This window comes from Fulmarus glacialis, unplaced genomic scaffold (assembly GCF_000690835.1).
Source record: "Fulmarus glacialis isolate BGI_N327 unplaced genomic scaffold, ASM69083v1 scaffold16988, whole genome shotgun sequence".
NCBI classification, from domain to species: Eukaryota; Metazoa; Chordata; class Aves; order Procellariiformes; family Procellariidae; genus Fulmarus; species Fulmarus glacialis.
This window is the reverse complement of record NW_009229119.1, coordinates 25,011-48,778: the sequence shown is the minus strand read 5'-3', so window position 1 is coordinate 48,778 and position 23,768 is coordinate 25,011. Positions and strand designations below refer to the sequence as shown.

Below are 23,768 nucleotides of genomic sequence, written 5' to 3'. Positions count from 1 at the left end.
TTTTTCCTTTTTTTTTCAAATAGGCTATCCCCACCATGCTCCAGAGGCTTATTTCCCATACTTCAGGAAACATAAGGTCACCACTATAATACGCCTCAACAAAAAATTGTATGATGCCAAACGATTTACAGATGCTGGATTTGAGCATTTTGACCTCTTCTTTGCTGATGGAAGCACACCTAGTGATACTATAGTTAAAACATTTCTAAATATTTGTGAAAATGCTGAAGGTGTTATAGCCGTTCATTGCAAAGGTATAGTGTAAAAAATGTATATTACAAGTGATGCTTATAGTTACAGTTCCTGAGGTATTTTGCACTGTAATTCCATTATATCTAGTTATTAACGTCTCTGCCGGACTGCAACTTTTCCATACAAATTCTTTCTATGCTTCTGTTCTGCACTTCATCTTCTGATTTTTTTAAGTTCCAGAAAAATCTTCCCAGCTGTTTCCAAGAATGAGGTTGGGGAAAGTGAGCTTGGCAATATTAACAGCTCTTTCTGCTAGAAAGTGCTAGCACTTTCAAAGGATGCTTTTGAGCAGGAATTTGAAGTCCTGGCAAGGTTCATAGGTCTTTCTGAAAATACACGGTTAAGTATACCAAGTCATAAACTGTTGAAAATATTAATGCAGCTTTTTGAGGAGATTCCTTATAAAGTATGAGTGTTCTTCCAGAACCACAGAAATCTTTATCCCTCAGAAAACCTTTATACTACATTGGGCATGCTCCGAATATCTGTTCCTCCAGGGTTAGTCTGCCAAGGAAAAGATATTCAGAGCCCAATGCAGCTAGTATAAAGTTTTCTGTCATTCTAGAGGAACTATGTTTCCCTTCTCACACCATCTTTAATAGTCTATCAGACATTTGTTCTCCACAAACTTTGCCTGACTAGCGTACCTGATAATCCTGTGACTGAAGGAGAACCCATTGACTTAACCCATTTGCCTGGGACCTGCAAAGACTGCATTTTTGTTCCTGGATCTGCCATCCATATGCTGCATGTTTAACAGGATTATACTGTGAAGTGGAAGAATTGGTAAAAACTTCATCTTAACTGTGGGAAGCAAAGTGCATACTCTTACTCTCCACTGAGGTGATAAACTCGGGCATCGTAATCATTTAATTGATTACGCCTGAATATTGAATATCAGTGGTACAACTGCTTTGTTTTCATTCAAATTAAGATGTTCTTTAATATTTATCATACTAATGGTGTGTAGACTACCTTACATTCCTCAGCCTGCTCTTACTCGTGAGAAAGAGTAGAATACTGTAATAACCTGTTCTTAAAGCTGGGCAAGGCATGGAAAGTGCTGTGTGGTTGTCGTGACCATTGGGCTATACTGAAGATTGGTGTTGGTCAGTAGCTTGTTAAGTGAGAGAAGGTGATGTATGGTTTGACATTTACAGCAGGTTATCGAGGAGAGCTTAGCTGGAGCTGTTCTCCTTTCCTTCTCATGTTTCCCAAGGTAAAGAAGGAACTGTTTTGAGGGCCATTGCAAAGAAGGCTCCTCATTCTGGAGTACTTTTTGCCTGTGTCGGTTAGTACCCAGACTTGCTTATTGCAAAATTTGTTTTTCCCTTGGTAACTAAAGTAAGACATTAGTTAGAGGACGGATTGGAAGAGCAACTGGTTTCAGTTGCAATGTATGATCAATTTGCAAGAAGGTGCTTTGAGAATTTTGGAAAAAAGCAAGCTGTTTTACCCCATACATAAAAACATTCTCATACCTATATACACATTCATAGATAGATAGGTAAATAAAGATAGATAGACTTACAGATGTTTGTAAAGTTGCTGGCTTTACCTCACTCAAAAAAAATGTGTATATGGAAAAAAAAATACAAAAAGTGAGTTGCACTTAACCAAGTTTGATCAGTAACAGGTTTGTTTAATAAACTAGGCAAGTAACTACTTGTTCAAGTAACAATGTCTTGTAGCTACAGCAGATTCCAGATGAAGATCAGTATATAAAAGAAGCCATTCTTTTGTCTTACACAGCTGGTCTTGGACGAACTGGAACGCTTATTGCCTGTTACATTATGAAGCATTATCGGATGACAGCTGCTGAAACTATTGCCTGGATTAGAATAAATAGACCTGGTTCAGTGATTGGACCACAGCAACACTTCCTGATGGAGTAAGTAGGTTGACTATAAATTATTTCAAAAATAGAGCTAGATGTCTTTTTCTTCTTCTTTTATTGTACGCTTAATAATCTTTGGTGTTAATTTGTTGTGTTTTGGGCTTTTTTTGCCGTGTTATGATAGCAAGCAGGCAGAACTTTGGACAGAAGGAGATATTTTCCGTGCAAAGTTGAAAGGAAACCGTAAAATTGCTGTAACAAGAATTCTGTCAGGAGTAGATGATATTTCAATTAATGACACGAGAAACAGGAGAACCATCCAGAAGGACATTGAACTGGTAACCATCCAAATATTGTGCTTTTGTAAAAATTTTAACTGCTGTTGAGAATCTGTCAAGTTCTGAACAAACCTGTGGGTACAGTAGAATTATGTTAATCAGATTCTTTTTCTGTTTGCCCTTTTTGTATGAAGGGATATGGGGGGAGGGGAAGTTACGGACAGCAAGTATGAAAAATGAAGTGCAGTACACAGGTGAAGTAGGAGCATCCTTATCATACTTTAGTATTTAGGTAAATATTAGAACAAAAAAAGTACTCATGATTTGCAATCAAAAACACTCCAATTTTGTTTTGGATTGTCTATTACTTCCCTGTGTGTGTTTAAAGGGAAGGGGTGAAAGGTTTTTTGCTATTTTTAGTTTCTAAGTAGTTGCAACTTCTATAATACCTTTCAATGCTGCCTTCTAAAAAAACGGTACTGCTGTTTTAAAAAGGCAAGTGAAGGAGGGAAATGCTGTACTTGAGTGAAGATTGTACTGTACCTAAGCAAAGATTTGATAATGTGTTTCCACTGTTTTAAAGGTAGGCATGTGATGCATGTAATTCATTACACCACTTAATGGTTTACAGGCTTAAAAGCAGCAAACAGGAAACTGGAAAGAACACAATTGTATTTATGCAAGTGAATTTCCTTTGATTTTATGCTGGCAAACTTTCCTGTTGGGATAATTCTAACTTTAAGATTTAGGATAAGGTTAATTCTTAAATGTCTAACTGTCTATATTTTTATCTTGGTTTATCTGTTCCCCACCTCTACTTATCCAGTACAGTGACGAAGATGAAACAAACTGTGTAACACAAGGTGATAAGCTTCGTGCTCTGAAAAGTAGAAGGCAGGCAAAAGCTCCAACTGCATCTCCACTAACGTAAGTCAGTTCTGAATGTGTAAGTGCCAGAAATAATTTTATCCTCTTCTTTATGCATGCTTCCCTTTGCCCCCAAAAGTTTGTTGCCAAGGCTGCTTTCACTCATTTGAAACAAGCATGAGATTCACCATTTCTTCTTGGTGAGCACTAAGGAGGCAGGAGAACTTGGTTAAAGAACTGCATTACTCAATTTCTAGTTTTCTGTGTTGTTTTTGATTCCAGTGGTCTGCGCTTTACAAGCTCCCTGAGTATTTGTGAATGCTTTACTTTTAGTTTAATCACAAACATTCCCTGTCTTTCCTGTGGTAGTATAAAAATGGAAGAACATGACGGTGTTTGATTGGCTGAAATAAGTTACGCGCTGTTTTTTGAAGTAAAGTTGGCTACCTAAGAAGAAGAGTTGAAAGAATAATCTTTAGCTTCCTTTCATTTCCTTTTCCTTGGAGAGGAACTTTCCCTAAATCCTGTGGGCTTTGGGATAATGGCTGATAGATCTGGAAGGCACGGAGTAGCACTATTTCATTAAGTAAATTCAAAAGGAGTGCATTTCTGTCAGGGAACCTGGTATGTTAGTCTCTTTATTTTAGACAAGTACTGAAACACCACCTGTAAAAGAAAGTTCGTAGTCACTTTTGCATCTCTTGTAGCTTGCAGCAACTGTAGGTAGAAAAAACTTTCTGTCTGCCCTTAAATAAACTAAAAGAGAATGCAAGACTTGCAAGACATATCTGCATTTCATTTGATTGCTAGGAAAGGAATGGTGACCCCTGGCTGTCAGATTTTTGCAAATAACGCAGCACCAGAGTCACAGACCAAAGGCAACTTGGCTTTTGTTATGCTGTCTTTCTGTAGGAGATGATGCTACTAGCTGCTGGCCTTTTTTTTTTTTTCTTTTTCTTTTTTTTTAAGACCAAACAGTGTCATCAGACTTCTAGAATAAGTGGGAGGTACGTAGTAAGAATGTGCTGAAGGTAAAGGAGTATGTCTTTGGAAACCCTCACACATTGCTATGTATGAATTCTGCTTTTGTTTTAAAAGATTATCTTTTGTTCGTTCATCATTTACACAGGCGATGATATTAGAAACAACAGATTCAGAACAAAGCCTGTACCCCAACTGACATTAAAAAAAACCTCAAACACATCACCTCAGTTACCTCAAATAGCACAGTAAAAAACAACTACCTTGCACATTAGTTTCTAAGGCACATAGTGCCTTAGTTTCCACTTAATAATATTTTTTCATAAAAGGTACTTTAAGTTATGTAAGAAAGGTTGGGAAAGATGTAATTTATTGTATGTTCCATAGAATGAATGTAGACTGTATGCTAACCTGTTCAGCCATTGTCTCAGTATGCAGAAAGCCTATCAACTATTCAAATATTATTCCATTCATGAAGCATTCTGCAACATGACTGCTCTAATAAAAACTAGTTAGCTTGTACTTCTGTAGAATTAAAATAATTGATCTAGAGCTTATAGTTGTTTTTTATAGTGTGTATTGTGGCATAGGGAGTTGGAATTTCCCTCCTCCTGTTCCCCTGAGTTATTTGTATGGTTTGCAGCTTGTACTGAAATAATTTGGTGAAAAATGAATATGTAACTTTTTACATTCTGTGTGTTACTATCATTAAACCAAAATATCGCTAGGAATATTTAGCTGCCCTACCTGAGTCAGAAGTCTTCTGTACTAGAAGAAGTGTCAGTCTTTTTCCCTTTTAGTTCAGACTGTTAAAATAAACTAATCCTGCAGTGAAATTGATTATTTTTATCTAAGCAAACAAAAATAAGCTTCTAAATTCTCTATGTAGTTTTATTTCACAGGGGAAAAAAAAAAAAAAAAAGCACCAGAAGTGGGACAATTACAGTCTTTGATATCTAGAGGCATCGCTTACATTTAAGTCGCAAGGGAGTTGTGTATAACGTTTGTTAATGTTTATTGAAGTTGGTTGTATAAACTCTATATGCTTTGATGAATGGATACTTTGTATATGTTCTAATTAGCAATATTCTGCACCTTTGGCAAAGGATTATGAATTAGCTTTTGCTACTTTGAACAGAGGAAGGTAATATACCCTGTCATCTGGGCATTTACATAAATGGTTTGTTCCTACAAACTGATCTGGCTCTGGTCTAATGTTTTAGTAGTAAAACATATGATTATGAAGTAGGATGTATGAATACAGGCTGATCAAACTCTGTAAGAGATGGCAGCAAGTGGTCAGAGATGTACTGCTCCAGCATGCACTTATTTTCAAGAGAGTGATACGGACTTTCTTTGGAATAGACTACTTTAGTGAGGATTTCAGAAAATTTGCTTTGATTGCAGCAACACGTGGATACTACATTTAGCAATTTATGGTTGCATGGATTGTTACAGTCATAGAAAATAAGAAAATGCTTGGCAAAGGTTATAGAGCAGTATGCTTTTTAAGAACTTGAAACAAGCTGAAATGCACCAATAGCTTTTGCTTTTGAATTTTTGTTCATCTTTTCCTCCCCCTCCAACCCCTTTTTTAGATGGCTCCTAGCTATGCTGGTGTCTACACTGTGTAGCATTGTCATCTGGTGGATTGTATGTGGCTCCCTTCTGCCCAGCCTGCTATTCTGTCTAGATGGTTTAAGAACATAGTAACCATCAGGACCCCCTGAGAGAGAGCCACTGTGTAAGTGTCCCATTCCATTTCTCTACAATAGCTCACGCTTTCTGTCTAGTATGTCTCATAAATGCATGTCTTCATATCATGTTTCTTACTGGCTTTGTTGCAAGAGTAAATTTCACTGCTCTGGCTTTGTTGTATTTTTGTATATATTATTTGGAATAACTGAGTGATTTTTATGGCTGGCTTGCAATGCAAAAAGGTGCAGAGCTCTTATAACTAGGATAATTTATAATTTTGAAGCCTTCTCTGCATGCTCCTGCAAATAAGCAAAACTATATAAGCAAAACTACATTTGTAAAAAGGAAAAAGTACTGCTTTAAAATATGATCCTATCCTTTGCATATTGCAAATGAAGATGTTAGCTCCAGTTTTTACTTTGAAATTCATGAACTTGCAAAGGAGCTTAGTTTCCCAAAGGATGGTTTTACTCACATGAAATGCCAGGAATTAGAATTTGTTAGAAATGTTAGTAGGTGTTTATTTTTACTAAGAGATTATAGTATTATATGCCATAAGAGACAGTAAAACGGGACTTCTTTTTTCCTTTTTAACGTAACAGAAGATGAGGCAGGTTGCAATATTAGGTCAAGGCTCAATTGTTTACCCAGCCAATCTGGTTTCATCTTTTTTTGTTCTCAATTTTTTTAATAGAGCTTTATGAGACTAATTAAATCCCTTTTTTCTGTTACTTCGATTCAGAAGCCGAGTAAAGCATTAAAAACATACTAGTTCCTTGAGTACAGTTTTCACTCTTTCTCCACTCTGCTTTTGTCAGAGTGGCTGCAGTGATTGCTGTGCCTCACATCCACTTAAAAGGTGCAATGTTTTCATGAAATGACAACTTCCATCTTTTGGCCAAACAAAACTTCAGCAGCACACAGAACTGCCAGGAAACCCAAACAGGAGCTTTTTGCTTGCTACTGTGTCTCTCTGGAACTGCTCCACCACCACCACCCTTACAGTGAAATGGTTACTTTGGGTGAATGATGAAACTTTGGTACTCTCAGAGAAAAAATAGGTCAGAAAAAGTGTTTTACACCAGAGTACTAAGTAAGAAAAGGCATTCTCTCCTGGCAGAACGTTAAGGTTAAGAGTTTCTATCCTTCTTACCTTTGGCCTTGCAACTTTTTGTCCGCACTTTTAAAAAGCATGGGACTCTTTCTGCTAAAGTAAATGACATAATAACTGAAGAATGAGAACTGGGGGACTTGTGGACAACTTAGTTATCCTATTGCGCTTAGCTGAGGTCCTCTTAATATACTCTCTTGGAGAAAGGAAAAAAAAGAACTAAAGGTTACTTTTTTTTTCCCCCATTGGTACTTAACTTTGTCAAAGAAGATACTTAAATAAGAGGCTTGTTTTCAAAGTTTTACACTGAATCTGGCAGTATTTCTTGTCTTGGTGTTTTCCAGAAGTCAGACCTCAGATTTCTAAACAGAGACTAAAAAGCTAAACTTAAAACACTGGTTTAAAAAATGAAACAGTCTGTCCTTTGTTTTCCTGTACTGTAAGATCAACTGCAAGATAACTATCATACTTTCTTTCTCTTAGGGTTTCTGTGTTCTGTCTAAAAACTCCCTTGCTAGAGGGAAAGAGGAAAGACTATTTGATGTTGGTAAATGTGTCACGATGCAAGCAATCGGGTTTCTGGTGCTGCTGCCTCATATCCAGGCTTGACAATCATGCAATGTTGGTTTATGTCCAGGAAGAGAAAACGCTTAAGCTTTTCTTAAAACCTAGACTAACATTCTCTCCATTATGCAGCTAGTGTCCCTTGTGTTTTAAGAGATCAAATTATCAGTCAGGATCCTGGATCTCTCTGGGCTAGCCTGGCAGTCCTGTTGGATGGAGCCCTGTAGACTGGAGTATCAGTCACTTGTTGCCTATGGATGACTTGGAACAGTGGTAGAGGTCTCAGGCCTATTTTCCTAAAAATCATGAGGTGATGAAGGAGAAAGCTGTATTGCATTTGACAGACCTCATAAAACAGGTAGCCTCGGCGAGAATAAAATGCCCATTGCAGGTCAGAGAAGAAATGCTCCTATGTAACCTCTCTTCCCCTCATCCCTCCCTAGGATACTGTAATCATTTGTCTTTTAAAAAAGCCTGTTGCGTGGATTGATTACTCTCCAAGATGTATTACCTTGCTGGCATTTCGAGTTTTGTGGATTTTGTCTTGGGTTGTGGGGCTTAGGCTTTTGTGTCCTGGTGGTATACCTGTCCCCCCACCCTGCTCTGAGTTAAATGGTGAAAAAAAGTTGTGAACTATTTAAAAGATGGTGCTACTGACCCAAACGTTGTTCCATTTAAGCAGGTTTTGATTTGTTTAAAGGCCAATATATTAGCTTGAATAAGAAAGTAGTGTATAAACTAGTGTGGTGTTTGGTGAGTATATTATGTTCAGAACTACCAAGTGATGCTTCCATTACAGATTAACTGGAGATGAGAAATTCTCATGATATATGGATTACCTATTTTAGTAGCATGGCCATTACCGCATCCTGTGGCCTGTGTTACGGCAATGTTCTGCTTTTTCTTTTTTTTTTTTTTAAATCATATTTCATTGAGTTAGAAAACCTTTGTGTACATCAGATGTGCTTTCTGCTGGTGTTCTGGAAGTTGGTTGTTGTCATGTACAGCATGACGTGCTATTTTACATGAACAGTTACAAAGCAGTAAGGTAGGTGTCTTGAGGATCTTACCCTTCTCTAATACAGTTTGGGATTTTTTTTGGTGCTGAGATTTTGGGAGGATTTCCTCTACTGTGGCCTCATCTCATGTCCATTGTAAAACCTATCTATCGAACCTACTATCAAGTGAGGTTGCTAGTCTAATTGTGTTAAACCAAAATTCCGTACATTAAAAATAGTTTCTTCTCTTACCCTAAACATGTATGCAGTAGCATTCTCATAAAAGCTCTGATAGCACTGCTACTGCTCCTAAGCAGACAGTTGTTGGGCCCGAAGGCAACTTTGGGTGTTTAGTTGTAACACCATGTCAGACGATGGTGTAAATGGGACCTCGTCTGTTTTCCTTGAGATGCTATCAGCATTAGAAGTCTAGAATTCTAGTCTAATTTAAATATGTCTGTTTGATCATTCAGCAAATGTTTTGTTCACAGGGATTTCAGTTAGTCTTTACTCCTGGGTAGCTGTGTGAAGTTGCGTATCGCTGAGATGTAAAAATGACATATCTACTGAAGAGCAGATGATGTTAAAGGTTCTACCATGCTCAATCTGGCTATGAGCTGATCCCGTAAGCCAGCTCCTTCTCTCCTTACCCTTACAGCAATCTTAAGAGGATGATGTGGTTGGTTGGTTTTAAGGTGCAGTTATATATGGTGACCATTTTTATGAGTCATGTTCCCATTTAGAACCTCTTTTCTTTTCTTTCTTTGTTTTGAACAGATAAAATGAAATTCTGTGGGAAATAAGGATTAACATATGATATGTTGAAAAGATGGATATTTAAGTGTTTGTGCAAGATATTTTAACACTTCATAGTGTTTCAGTTCATATTAGATAAGTATATGGGTTTAAGCCATGTATACTGACGTGTTTTCTGAACTTCTGGTGTCTGGAAAGAATGGACACCTATAAGAGAAAGATTATAACCATTAGATCACACTCCAATAACTTTTGCTTTCTTTTATATGTACATTGCATGCATTTTATACAGAGAGACACTGTATGTACATATTTAAGGAGAAAACATGATTTTTCCATATTTCTGTCTGCATGAGCACTAATAAACCATCATGTGCCATGATTTGGTCATGCTTATATTTCAGTGACTAAATGTTATGGGGTTAAGCAAGCTTTGTACCTTTCCATTCAGATCTGGAAGTTGCTAGTGGCACAGATAAAAGGTACAATGCCAGTCTTTTTTCACCACTGGTGTCATTTTTAAAGCTTAGTTGAAAGTGCAGTAGCCCAAATCTGTTCACGTTGTATGACAACTGTGGCACTGAAAAGCGAATTTAATATTAGAACTTGTTAGAACTGGTTTACAAGCACAATAGAAATTATAAAGTGAACTTCCAGGTTTTGAACAGTTTCACCTTAGGCATGCAAGGAAAACAGATTTTTGTTAGAAGAATTTTGTGTTGCCTACAGAAGCATGATAGGATGTTGAAGGTATCTGGTTTTTATTTTCAGCCTCTCAAACAACTGATTCCTCTGACTTTGAATGTGTTGTGTTTACAGTAGAATTTGCTTTGCATTTTGATAGTACTTGCCATTACAATCTTGTACCTTATCTCAGAGGAAGAGAAGACTGTTTGGTTTGGACTTTGGCAAATCAAGTGACAAGATTTTGCAAGTCTGAAATATTAAGAGATTTGTTCAAGTAGAAACTTAAAATACTTGAACTTTGTGGTTCTGTAGTCATCTTTGCTAAACAGTCTAAAAGTATGTGGTAAATAAGGTTGCTGATCAGTTTTACTGCGGTAAAGAATTTATTCTGGATGAAATTTTGTTATCTCTGATGCATATTCTAATTCTGATATCAAACCCATATAAAACAGTGAAAGCATAGGGGTTTTTTTCCATTTCTGTTTTTGGTGAATATGTTACATGAGTATGAAAATACTCATATTTTCTCCCATTTATGTCTGTCTACTTGTGCTCCAAAAGTTACGTTTTATGTTCATATCTAGGATTCCTTGAAAGCAGTTTCTTCACAGTATTAATGAACCAGACTGCAGTTTATACAACTTAATGAAGGTTTTGATTTCCAATCTAATATAATCTGCTGACACAGATGGACTCAATGAAGCCACTGAAAATTAGTCTAATAACAGCAGGGGAAAAAACCAGTAATAGCTAAGTTATTTTTGGCTCTGAATCTCTAAAATGATGCATAGTTTTATAGGTGGAAACGTGCACAGTTGGAATAACTAGGGAATAGACGTATAAAATGATGCACTAAATAGATATCTGTGGACTCCATTGACCAGTTGTCGCTTTTTGTCTCCATAGTATCATAATTTCAGTACAAGTATTTAGGAATATAGAAGATGGGGTCTCCCTACGAACCAGTTGGCTGGTGGCTAAAAATAGTTGTTTGCATTTCACAATCTGGAGTTCTTTTGTTATTGATGTAAGCAACACTAGGATTTATCTGCCTGTTTAGGAAATAGTAAGCACAAAATGCTAGCATATGCAATGATTTTCCTAGCCTACTGTATTTGAAGGTAATATCTCATGCTTAATTGCAGGAGATTTAGACCTTGATCTTCACAAATTGAATTACTTGGGGTTTTTTCTGAAGTCTCTTCTGTGTCAGTCTGGAAAATAATGTATGTTTTTGTTGCATACTTCAGATTTCCTCTTTTTTTTTGTCTTGTTGCAGTAATTCAAAGTACAATTTCTTAGCTTTTTGTCTTCCAAAAACCTAACAGGAAATTCAAAACCATTAATTTAATCCATTCTTTGAAAGCAAAAAAAAAACCAAACCAAACCAACAAAACAAACTGCTATGCTCCTAATAAAACAACTTGCATTACCATAGTTACAACAAGGATGTTATGAAGAGAAGGATGTGTTTCCGGCAGAACAATTTGCTTTTCAGAATGATTTGTGAAAAGCCAGCTGATACTTGTTAGCTCTGCTGCAACTGTAATATCCTCTTTTCAGTGTTTTCCTAGAAACTTTCAGGTTATATAATCTTTCTTTTTTCCTACTCTTTTCAGAGTAATTCTGCAGTCCAGTGTTCAGAAAAATAAAACCTCTGAACCTAGCATTTCTGACAGTACAGACATTACTAAAAGAACTACCAGGTCTGCTGCAAGAAAAAACAATTTTAAAAGGTGAGAGTTACCCTCTTTACAGATCCAGTAACTGTTCTGTAGGCAAATACTTTGAGCTGGCACATCCATTGCTGACAGGAGCTTTTGCCGCAGTTCAACTCGTCCTCCTAGCAATGGGAAATGAGAAACAATTTTATGGTTTATGTCATGTACTGACTGAGAATATCTGGAACCTTATATCTTATGTCATTTGTTTATGTTGCTCAGTCTTTCAACTTCGAGAATTTTGTATTGTAATTCCTAATGTGAGTCAGAATTACTGACGGTGAGAGATTTTGGTAACAAAAAAAAGCTTTTCTTTACGAAATCTCCGCCTGGAGTAAGAAGGTGGAAAAGTTGTTCACAGCATTAAGTCAATTATTAGTCAGTACATGAAGTCAAAACTAAGAGGAATTTGGTGGACAACTGGAATGCAGTAGTAGCGGAGAGGCGAAGTGTGTAAAATGCATGTGTATGCTGGTATGAGATATTGTACGGAGAGTATGACTGATAATCTGAACTGAACCTGTTCGGTAAAGCTTAATGAAGTTTTAAATTCGGATGGATTTGTGCAAGACTGAAAGTGCCTTTTGGCCCAGAAGCATACGGCCATACTACTACTATGTTTCTTCGTGTGTGCCTGTGTCCGTGCCCCTCTAAGGCAGCTCTCCAGGTCATTATCAAAGATGAGCCTGGGAGTGTAGCTTAAAACAATTTCCAAGCAATTTCCAGTGGTTACAATTGACCAGAATTTGTCTTGTGCTTACAGTGAAAAACTTTTGAATGGGTCTCTCAGGTGCTGAAGAGACTTACTTTTGTTGGGAAGAGTCAGAGGTGTCAAGTAACATAAAAAGTAGTTATGTAGTTTGATCCATAAATATTGCTGAAAATTCCAAGTTCTTGTGCAGCTTTTTCCCCACAGAGCTTTTCTTTCCCCTTCCTCATCCTGTTACCTTGAAGGTAACAGAAGTTATGAAAAATGCACTCTATCAGGCAATGGAAGTAGTCATTATAGTAGATTGCAGTAAATTCTAGTCAAAGAATTTTTATCAGTGGCTATATGAATTACGTTTTGATTCATATAACAATATGTTAAAAAATAATCTCTTTTTCCTTAAATGCATGTTTTACTAAAAATCTGAAGTATTTATCAGGGTTTTCCTGTTTGGTTGGTTGTTTTTTTCTTCCATCTTGCATCGTTTTCCCCATGTCAGTTTTGGTCCAAACAGATTGATGGGATTCTGCCTGCTGTTTTTATTCTTCATGCCTCTCCCAGTTTCAAGCTCTTTGCAACTCTTCGTAGCGTGTATTCATGCACATGTGTAACTGAACAGAGATTTTCAATTCCTGGAAAACACACCTCCAAGTTGACCTTTGTGTTGTGTGAGATGAGAATACCTATCCTTAGGAGGAAACAACATTCCTAAAATAGAGTTCATAGAAGATTTCAGTTATTTTGAAAGAAATCCTTTAGGTGTATTGCCAGATTTATGACTCTGAGGACCAAAGACCAGGCTGATCTCAAACTTTATAAACTACTTCATATTTTAATGGATTTTCTAAAACTTCTACCCCAAATATTTCATTCCATATACTGTTTCTTTTCTTCTCACTTTTGAGGTCAAAGAATTTCAGTCACTTTATGCTTGGATCCAATAATCAAATTCGTCCTGAATAGTTATACCACAGTCCTGGAGTTCTTAATTATCTTGTCATCTGGGAGGGCTAATTGGGTGCTGCTCCCTCTAAAGGGTATTTTAGTATGACTGTACAATTTCATGGACTTAGAATGCAGTACCTTGTTGTTAATCTTGGAGGTGTCCTTTTATTTTTCCTGTAGCATTTGGAAAAACCTCACTCTTTTTTTTTTTAAGCATCCCTTTGTTTTTTCATCTCTTTTATTTTTATTTTAATTTCTTGAAGTCTGTGCAGTTAGCATTAGCTCATAGTGCTCAAATTGATTGACCTATTCCAGATCAAGTGGATTGCAGGGTAGAGGACAATAATTATTATTAAAAAATTGCAATCATCCCCTAACCAACATCTGTCTTTGTCGAGACCTTGTTGCCTTCTCTGAACTTCCGACATTATTATGTACCCTTATTCTTTCATTTTCTTGTCTGATATGTTCCAGTGGAAACATCTTGCAGTATTTTTACATTAATCTCGTTGTTGAGATTTGTCATTTTGGTCAATTCTTACTGTAGATGAATCCTAACACAGTATAATCCGCAGAGCTGGGTAATTCATTTGCCATTTCATCCTTCGGACTGTTGGAGACACTAGCATAGAATGTCTCCAGAATGAATTTTCAGCCAAAACAGCCATTTATAGCTAAAACACTCTACTCTGGCTTTGCAAAGGGAATTTAGGGAATTTCAGTCCTATTCGTAACGTTCACTGCATTTCCTTCGTGGAACATCTCTAGCTGTGAGCTGCCATCTATGAAGGACCAGTACTGGTGGACGTAACACATTATATCTTGTGATTGAAATAACACTGTTGTTGAACTGCAAGAAATCACACGACTGGAGCGTTATCCAGTTGTCTTCTGCAGATGCCTTTGTTTCTCCAGTTATGACATCTTCCTTGTAAATTTGCCAGTTACTGAGAAGTTCGTGTTTGTATTTTAACAAGGTGCATACATCAGACCCAAACCAACTGAATCATAGTAAGACACAGTGAAACAGTCTTTTCCGTGTTACCACACATGACAGAATTAGGATTATGTATATAGTAAGTAGTTGATTAGAAATGAAATCTTGAGCGGTGAAGGAATTTTGGTAGGTAGAAGTGCTTAAGGGAATGCAGGTCAAGTTATTACAAAAAAATAATTGTGAGTAGGGGTGAAAATGTACAAAAACTCTATGGTATAGATTCCTTTGCTTCTTTTAACTAGAGAGGTATATCACAAAAACTAACAAAGAGGAACACACTTTAAAAATCTCATATGCTTTTGCTTTGCTGGAAATTGTAAAGAAGCCTTCTGCACCCTTGTTCAAACACTGAAAACTACCTGCAGCATTTCAGAGCTTGTCTGTATATAATCTAAATCTAGCTTTAAAAAAATTAATGTTTCTTTACTGTTCTTTCTACTTTTCCTACAGTCTGATACCTCAGAGGGAGAGAAAGAAAAGGAATGCTTTACAGCAAATGCGCTTAATGAAATTATGGTACTTTGAATCCTCTGTTGCTTTTCTGTACGGAACGGAATCTTTCTTCATATTGTCTGTGATCAGACCAGTCCGTGCTTTCTTTACAACCAATATTGCTGTGTTCTTAAACGCACTGACTTTTTTCTTCTGTTTCTTTCTTTGAAGTATCGTTTGCTCATTTTACCTTGCCAGAAATGTTTGCTTGAAATACATACTGAGTATATATTTAACTTTTTTCCTCAAATATGTTTTATTTCAGCAGCCAATCCGTCCCAAGGACTAGAACAGTATTGCGTTAAATTTCAAAGAAGCAACCAGTGTTGAAGAGCATATTCAGGAGTAAAGGGGATGTGACTAGAGGGGACTTGATGCAATTCAAGGAAGATTACTTTGGCTCCATTTTTCATCAAAAGTGAAACAGAAGAATCTCTTCCGTACTTCTAGAATAAAATGAACCGTCAACATGCTTGGTAGAGACTTTCCTAATGTGCTAACACTTCCTCAAACAAAACCAATAAAATCTGTGTACCTTGAGACTCAGGTGTAAATACTTAAGCTCTCTATTATAAAGAGGGCTTGCTAGTATGTATGATGCATGTGTATAAATTGTGATGGCAATCACTTAGCTGCTGACCACCAGAAATGAAAAGATGGTGGGAGCTTTTAAATATATAAATCTGTGTTGTCCATTCAGACTGGGCTCAAGTCTCCACTTGAGACTGAAAATCAACCACAAAAGCTTTTTTTCTTATAGTATTGGTACACTCCTGTGTTAATTGGCTATTCTTTCTTATTTTGTATGAAGTTTTTTATGAAGCCACAGTATTGAGTACACAAAGTAACTATTGTCCACCAAAGAGTGCTTTATTTTCAAAGGTTGTGTGGTTTGTTTATTTTGAAAAAACTAACTATAAGCAATTGACTTTTTTTTAATAGTAATAGATTTTTAGTTGTTCACAACCAATGGCTCTTTTAACTAGTTGTAATTGCTTTAAATCTGGTATCATTTTAAGGGGGAGGAAAAACAGCTTACCATTTAAAGCAGTGCTGTCTTATTGAAATGTCATTACAGTTTCTTTTTCTATCTTCAAGTCTTTTAGGTGAAACTTTAGACTACCATATCTAAAAGGTAAGAATTTTTCCCGGGTTTTATTGGTACAGTTGATAACATGTGGATGTCGCTGGTTTTTAGCTTTGAGACACTTAATGAGTGCAGCACACAAAAAAGGGAAAATAAGCTTGCTGTACAACTGAGATTGGTAGTGGAACTCAGGGGCAGGTATAGTTTTTAACATCTAGTTAACACTTTAAAAACTACAGCTTACCTCTGTTAAAAAGCAGTGTAATTTTTAGAGGAATCTGTCCCAGACTGAAATTTTCATCTGCTACAAGCCTGTCTTCAAACACTGGCAGTGTTTTTTCCCTGCCACTTCTCACGTTATGAAATCTTAAAGCTGGTTTTGCAGTGATGTACCCTTGTCTGCCAACTGAAGCTTATAGCTGCATATCCCTCAGATGAGGACTGTTACCACATAGCCTTAAATATGATACAGTTATCTGTTGATGTAGTGACTCTTACAGTAGAAAGCAGAAGAAATGGAGGGATCTGAAATCAATGGAGTAACTGAAGTTTTTAAAGATACAGATTACCTCTGCAAGGGGGAGAATTTTCTTTTTATGAATGTAAATGGGCAGGTTCAGTGACTGGTTTCAATCTACATCCTTTTAAATTAAAATTAAGCTTTCTGTTAGGCTGGGGATTTTTGAATGCCAATATGAATAACCACACATTGGCTTGAAAACATTTTGTGGCAAGAGCATCAGGAATTGGAGGGGAAGCAGGATGTGAAGTGTTAAGTAAGCTTACAGGTGGCATCTGTGGGTTTGGATAGTCAAAATTTGCAAATATGAATACAAAGAAAATAGAAGAGGCTTGTGTGGTGCCAAATAAAGGACTATTGAGGCTCAGACCCCAAATATTTTTTGTTTTCCTCTTAATCTTCACCCTCACCATCATTTTCTTCTAGGTGAAAAGCACCTAAAAGGGGAGGGACAGAATTCACCCTGATAAAGTGATTAAAATTTCTTGTCTTTTTTGTTAAGTAAGCCACTTGCCCAAAAGCTGACGTACAGGTAACCACAATAGTAGATATATTGTGCAAATACGAATCTGTTTATTTTTTAAAAAAATTCTTATCTTGGAAGGTGGAAGGAGTGAAACTAGTGAGGTGAGAGGGTGAGAGTCAAAACAAGAAAGGTTTAGTAATATTTATTGTGTTTGGCTTCCTCTTTTAGCATCTTTGGTTTTAACCTAAAAATACTCTATTTCACACCCCTTCCAAATTGGAATTTGCCTTTTTTAAAGTAAGCAGCAGAGCCATTAGCACTTTCAGGTTCATCAGAAGTAAATTTGCATAAAACAAGTGCACAAACACACACAATAGCAACTCTAGCTAAACCAAAACTGCATGTTTGGCATGAATGTGTTTCAGGATATCCCTTCCACCACCCAGTATCTTAGTGAGAAACACATAAATGTCAAAGGGGTTTTACATTTGAACTCTCCAAACAGCCTTATATGGAAAATTAACTCATTACCTCATTGTGTCCCATCTAATCGTATTGCTTAGTTTGTTCTTCTGAATTTTTAGTACTTTGTCTAGCATTTTTATTATACCATACCAAAGCTGTCTTAAGTACAAGAGTGAAGAGTGGGCATGGGTGAAGGGAGTCCTTGGTTTCTAAATCTTTTTTGAATTGTGAAGTATTATGTGCCAAAATGGAACGTGTGGCGGCAGCTGCATCACCATTGTACCACGCAGCAGCTGAAGGAAGTTATTTCTGCTGTCATCAATTAGGAGGTTTTCCTTAGAAATTCTTTCCCCTCTTTCAAATACATGACAGATGGATTCTCCCTTGATCTCTTATTCAAAAGTATGCAACATACTCAAAAGCTGTAATATCTTGGGTCAAATTGCTAGCTTCCATGACAACATCAATAACTTAACTCAGATGTTAACCCAGACCTTTTCTTTTTGCCCCAGTATGACATAGAGGAAGTGCTGCTGATTTAAAACAAAAAAATAAGATTTGTAGAGACTCATGCATTAAAATGGAAAAAAAAGAAAAATGTGATGTTCACCAGTTTGTTGCACTGCAGTTTTTATATTAATGGTTTGCAGACTGTTTGTCTTGCATAAACTCATGTACAGACTATCAAGATCTAAAATTTCTTGACTAATCAGTACTGTTCATCCTGATTATTTTTAAATTGTATATTTCTAATCATATTTTTTTAACTTGGATTGACAGAATGGGAGTTTATTTTGCTGAAGGTATTTTTAAGATAAAGCTTCATATTATCTTGTAATATTAAGTAGTTCAATATGCATTTGTGTCTCATTTGAAAATACTGCACATTGTATTTGATTTTATACAAAATATTGAATAGTGAGAATTGTAAACATGAATTGTGTAAAATTAAAACTAATAATCAGAAGTTTGTTTTCTCACTTTTATTTCCAGCATTCAAAAAAAAATTCAGCACAAAACCATCCTATCTGTATCACACTGATTCATATATGCTCTGACAAATAATGCAAGAATCTCAGCTCCTGAAAACCTTTAAAGCACAAATCCTTAGAACATACAATTGTCTAATTTCAAAAATAGAGAACTGGCTCTACATTTCAGGGGACTCACTTTGGAAAACTAGTAATTGTATTTTAATTGTTGGGACACTGTTATCCAGTAAAAAACACGGATTGGGTTCTAGTTAATTTGTTTCCTTCCTCTATGATCATATAGTACTCATTTTTGGAAACAGGCATCATATTAAATACTATATACTTGGATACTTACCATGAAAGTGAAGGTTTCTCAAAATAAAAACAAAATTTTCAGGAACACTTCTTTTTGCGTAAGAGTTGATGGTGGTCTTGTTTAGTCTTTGAAAAAAAACCCAACAGCAAAAAATACTGACCAACTCAAATACTTCTAATCACCCTTGCCTTACCTACATTAGAAAATGCAGAATTTCACACCCCAAGCAGAGCCTGTTTGACAAGCAAGTAAACTTTCACTTGCTCCAAAGACACGGTTTTATGGTTGGAAAATCCATGTTCATCTGTGGTAAGGTGATCCTTTCTTACATGAAAGGATCTTTAAAGGTGGTTCTTTAAACCACTTTTTCCTGACAAACTAGTTGCCTGCTGAAGAGTGAATGATGGCTTTTGCCTGGGAAAACACTGATTTATGCATGCGATGTCCAGAGGAAAACACAAAGCCCTATCATATCATCAGTGATTTAAGGAGTATTGGCACTGGGCAGGGGAGGGTGGAGGACTAAAAAATCCTACAGAGAACTGAACAGTGGCCCAGGTGAAATCCATTGACAAGTTAGTGCACTGCGAGAATAAAAATATTACAGTATTTCTGAGTAACTTCGATTTGGCTCTATTTAGCCTCCTTTGCATTACAGTTTCTACATAGCCTATGCAGTAGGTAAAAATATGCTGTAGCAAAACAGATGTGCTGTTCAGAAATACTCAAGGCTGGCGTTAAAGAGAAACTGCATGCTTTAAGACTAACTCACTGAGAGTTTGTTGAGGAAGAGATGTTTGCTTTTTCTTGCATTTGTTTTTTTGGGGTTGGTTTCACATGGGTGTGACTGACCAGTAAGCCCCTAAAATGGAGTAAGGCTGAGAGGAGATGGGCAAGGGTGATGTGTCTGTGAAGCTCAGGGAACCTCAGGAAGCGGCAGGGTGTGGTGGACCACAGCTGTTGCAAAGAAGATGACTTTATCTCAACACAAAGGGGACCCGAGGGTAGCCTTTGTTTTAGATAAACGGCTTTCAACAATTGAGTGGATCAACTGGTGGTGTAAATGCTTCTCCCCCAGTTCTTTAGAGAGAGTGAATGTCATCCCTGAGCTGGCCAGACCAGCACAGGGAGCACAAATACATGGAGTATAAGCCCCAGACAACTGCCAGAAGAATTCCGAAGAGAGCAACGGGCTTGAGCTGGCATCAATCCTCCTATTCCTTCCCGGCGACTGGGGACACTGGTGGTGTCAATAAGGATACCGTAGGGACTGGTAATGGGAGTCACGCTGGTATTGTGATTGAACTGTGTATTGCAATTGCTCTGTTTTGCAAAGCGTAACTTGCATTTGTGTTGTGTTTTCAGTATACTTTGTATCACTCTAAATCAGAAACGCCATGTGACATCAACCATCTTCAAGTAAATTTGGTACTAAGCATGACACCCTCCATCCATGGGATATCTCCAAGAGCCTGGTCCAAGTGTTGGACTGTGACAAGGGGGACTGGGGAGGGGATCTGGAAAGTCTGTCCTTCAAATAGGTCCACTCCTGGTCTGTGTCCTCCCTATCAAACTCTGTCCCAGTCCACAAGGCTGCTAAAAAATCTGTGGCAAAACCGGACAGCCCAAGCAGCAGCTGCCATTTCTCACCCCTCAGCCCGGCACACAGTGGCCCTGCTGCATGGCAGCAGATGAAAAGCACTTCTGTGGCACTACCACCTCCGACTCCCAGCTTTTCCAACTACGCCAGCTGCTGCAGACCAGTTAGGCCACAAACAGGATGAAGCGGTAAATCCCAAGCTCCTTGTGCCCCGACTAGACACAGGGAGCAGCTATTACTAATGCAAGAAAATCCAAAGTGATTGCTGCCTATAGCAGGAAGATAGACACTGTGCAAATGCTAAAGCAGACCAATTCTCACTATTGTGAGCTTGCTTTTACCTCCACCAGTGCTTTGATGCCATTCTCTCATGAGAATGGCAGGGCAGTTCCTCGGTTTTCTACTCGGTGGAAGGGCTCAGCCTCCTCATTACCCCTTCTTCAAACACAGTTTCTCTGTAGACCCACTTGTATTTCTTCCCAAGTTTGAGTTCTGCCACTACCAGATTCATCTTTCACTGTCCTTCCCAAAATGTCCTAGGACTGAATCTTTACTCAGTACTCACAACAGGTGACATTTGTCCTGGTGTCATGCCTCTAGGTCCTTTTTGTCCATCTCTTCCACACCAACATCATCTCTATTTTTAAGTGAACTATTATTTAATGTTGGTTCGTTGGGTTTTCTTCCCCCTTATTTGAAGGGTTCCTTCCCTTCCTCCCACCGATCAGACCTTTTCCAGCCTATGGTCTTTCACTTCAGTGGAAATTTCATTGAAAAGGTTACTAGGTTTTACGTTTCCCACAATAGTTTCCAAGGTCCAGAGCCTTTGCTAGAGGTAGGAAAACCCCTGAAAATAGCATTCAATCCGTAAGTAACAGAAATATAACTGTTATATTAGTTATATATAAAATATAACTAACACACACAGAGTTCCTGGATTATAATATGTCAACTTATTTTTTCTCTTGCCAGAAGAGAATAAATCTGTACCTTGTTGCTGCTATTTTTACCTTTTGGCAAAGCTATCCTAATTCAATTACATTATGCAAAACTCAGTATCTTTCATTCAAATAGTAACTACTATACAAATCTAGACAAGGGAACTACCATTGCTAAAAGCAGGCAGCAGCTTACCGAGTCCTGTTAACTAGCTGTAAAACACTGTAGAGACAACAGAACACAGAATATGGATATTCACATTGGCTACCCAAACAGGGAGAGCAAAAACTTTATTCAATTCGTTAAGTTCTAGTTTGTCTCAAACGTAACACTGCCATTAAATGTGATGCAGTATCTAAAGCTGCTTTGAAGACACAGCTACCTGCAACATTTGTTGCATCACATCTTCAAAAAGGCATTTGTTTGCAGAGAAATAAAACCCAGCTGAAGATTTAATGTATTTCACATTAAATTCTAAGTAATAGAGCCGAAGTGTAACAGTTGTTACTTCTTCTAAAGACTGAAGGTTTTCCCCCTCCAAGCACAAACTGTTCAGTACTTGCCCTGCATATGTTACTGAAAGAGAAACGCTCTAATTTCATGCCTGTTATTCAGTGACTGAAATGTACTTTTTCTGCAAAGATAACCATGTTTCACATTCAACTGTTGATCCAGTGACAATGAGTCAGTGTTACATTACTTTCAACACTGCGTATATATGTGTGTGTATATATATATATTTTTATGTGGATGTGTGTGCATGTGCACATGTGCCTGTGACAGCTCTAAAGGGGGAAAAAAAAAAATGGCTTGAACATTATGTAAGAATACTCTTAATGACATAGGTGTACTAGGGATACAGATTTTGGTTTTGGGCCCAAAGGCTGAGCATACCCCCAGCCCTGGTTTCACATGAACGAGTGTAACCAGAGCTGAAAGCTCATCAACCATGGGCTCAATTGCCTAATATTCCTATTTACCAACTTTCAGGGATTTTTACTTCTGAGTCTTTTTAGTTATTCTTTAGTATTCTTATGTTAAGCACAGACATTCCTCTCCTCTTTCCTTTAAAGGCACTTTCATAGTAATATACTCTTGCCAATCCTATACCATGGTACTACATACGATTCAAGCAGACCACAGAGTATCAACACCGTCATATATAAATGACAGCTGTGGAGAGAGGTGAATTCCTTTCTTTGCAAACTTACAGTAATTTATGTTAATCTAAAACTCAAAGCTGAAACGCAGTAGTGTTTCCTAGGCTACTCACTACTGTAATCCTAACAGCAGAGTAGTAGATATAGTAGTGCATTAGAGAGTTACATGACTAAGATCTGAAACACAATTTAATCTCTTCCGAGGATGCATGCCATGTTTTACTAGTGTTTGTGTATATATTTACACCTGCTACCATTTGCTTTACATGAAGGAGTAAAGCTAAACCAGGAGTGGCTGTTAGCAGCAGACGTGCTTAACGGATACAGCTATTTTGGTACCTTAAATATGACAGAAGACTGAGATTTACTAAGTTCTCTTTTCACAGTTAGGCAAAGGAATCAGATCACTGTCACCACTTACAATCAGTAATTTTTTCTCTATACTTAGATACTATCAACTAGAGAAACTCTTAAGCCATATTAAAGTCTGACAGATTGAAAAAGAAAATTGTCACACCTAGCTACTCTAAGACACTTTTGATGTAATGAGCAGTAACCAACTACACTAAACCTCATTCTCAAAGTTCTGGGTTGGGTGGGTTGTGGGTTTTTTGTTTGTTTGTTTTGGGTTTGGTTTTTTTTTTTAATTAAACAGTCTTAAAACCAGCCTACCTTTTTTTTTTTTTTTTCAAACCAGGAGTTTTAAATCTGCTGACCAAATATTGATTATACAGATACACTTTGACAAGTCCTTTAAAGCATTCCCCAAAGAACCTATTTGTCATTCTGTTTTGAAAAACAGATCGGTTAGAGGAGTAAACAGTAACTTTGCAGCAGCAGGAACCAAACTGAAAAATAAAACAATCCTTTCACCCTTCCCAGAGAACAGTCAGAACTGAACCAACTGCATTACACCAGATTCAGCCCAGTAGCATAGCAAGGTTTCAAATTTTTAGTAGAAAAACGAAGGGTTGTTTTTAAGTATTTCATTGCTTTCCTTAGCAAAAAGAGGTGTTAGTAAAAGAAGAGGTTACACCTTCAAAACATGACAGAGAATAGAGGTGAGCCTTGAAAAGGTGAGCCTACACATACACTCATCCCTCCAAGCAAAAACATAAATAAAATTTTAGACACATCCTTCCCTGTCCGATGGGGTAAGGCAAACAGGAAGGGAAGAACAAGCACAAAAATTCCAAGACCACCATAGACAAAATCACTTCTGTTCCACAATCATGAAATTGCCTTTTTTGGCAGAAACACCCAAACACCTATTAAAAGAGCAGCAGCAGTGATTTCAAGTAGTAGCTTGCTCCTACAAGGTGAAAGAGTCATTTACGTTATTTCATCC

At 37.3% G+C, this 23,768-nt stretch overlaps 1 protein-coding gene across 1 annotated transcript in view; it reads left to right on the top strand.

Annotated features, from left to right (window-relative positions):
• The window catches only part of CDC14B (cell division cycle 14B), a gene marked incomplete at its 5' end in the record, with an annotated part of 37,533 nt that extends 21,926 nt beyond the window's left edge, over window positions 1–15,607 (top strand). The window contains 5 exons of the mRNA XM_009583750.1: window positions 24–254; window positions 2,005–2,143; window positions 2,274–2,427; window positions 3,194–3,294; window positions 15,159–15,607. Of these exons, the coding sequence (XP_009582045.1) occupies window positions 24–254; window positions 2,005–2,143; window positions 2,274–2,427; window positions 3,194–3,294; window positions 15,159–15,198 (665 nt within the window). The remainder of the gene's footprint in view (window positions 1–23; window positions 255–2,004; window positions 2,144–2,273; window positions 2,428–3,193; window positions 3,295–15,158) is intronic.
• Window positions 15,608–23,768: the final 8,161 nt, after the last annotated feature.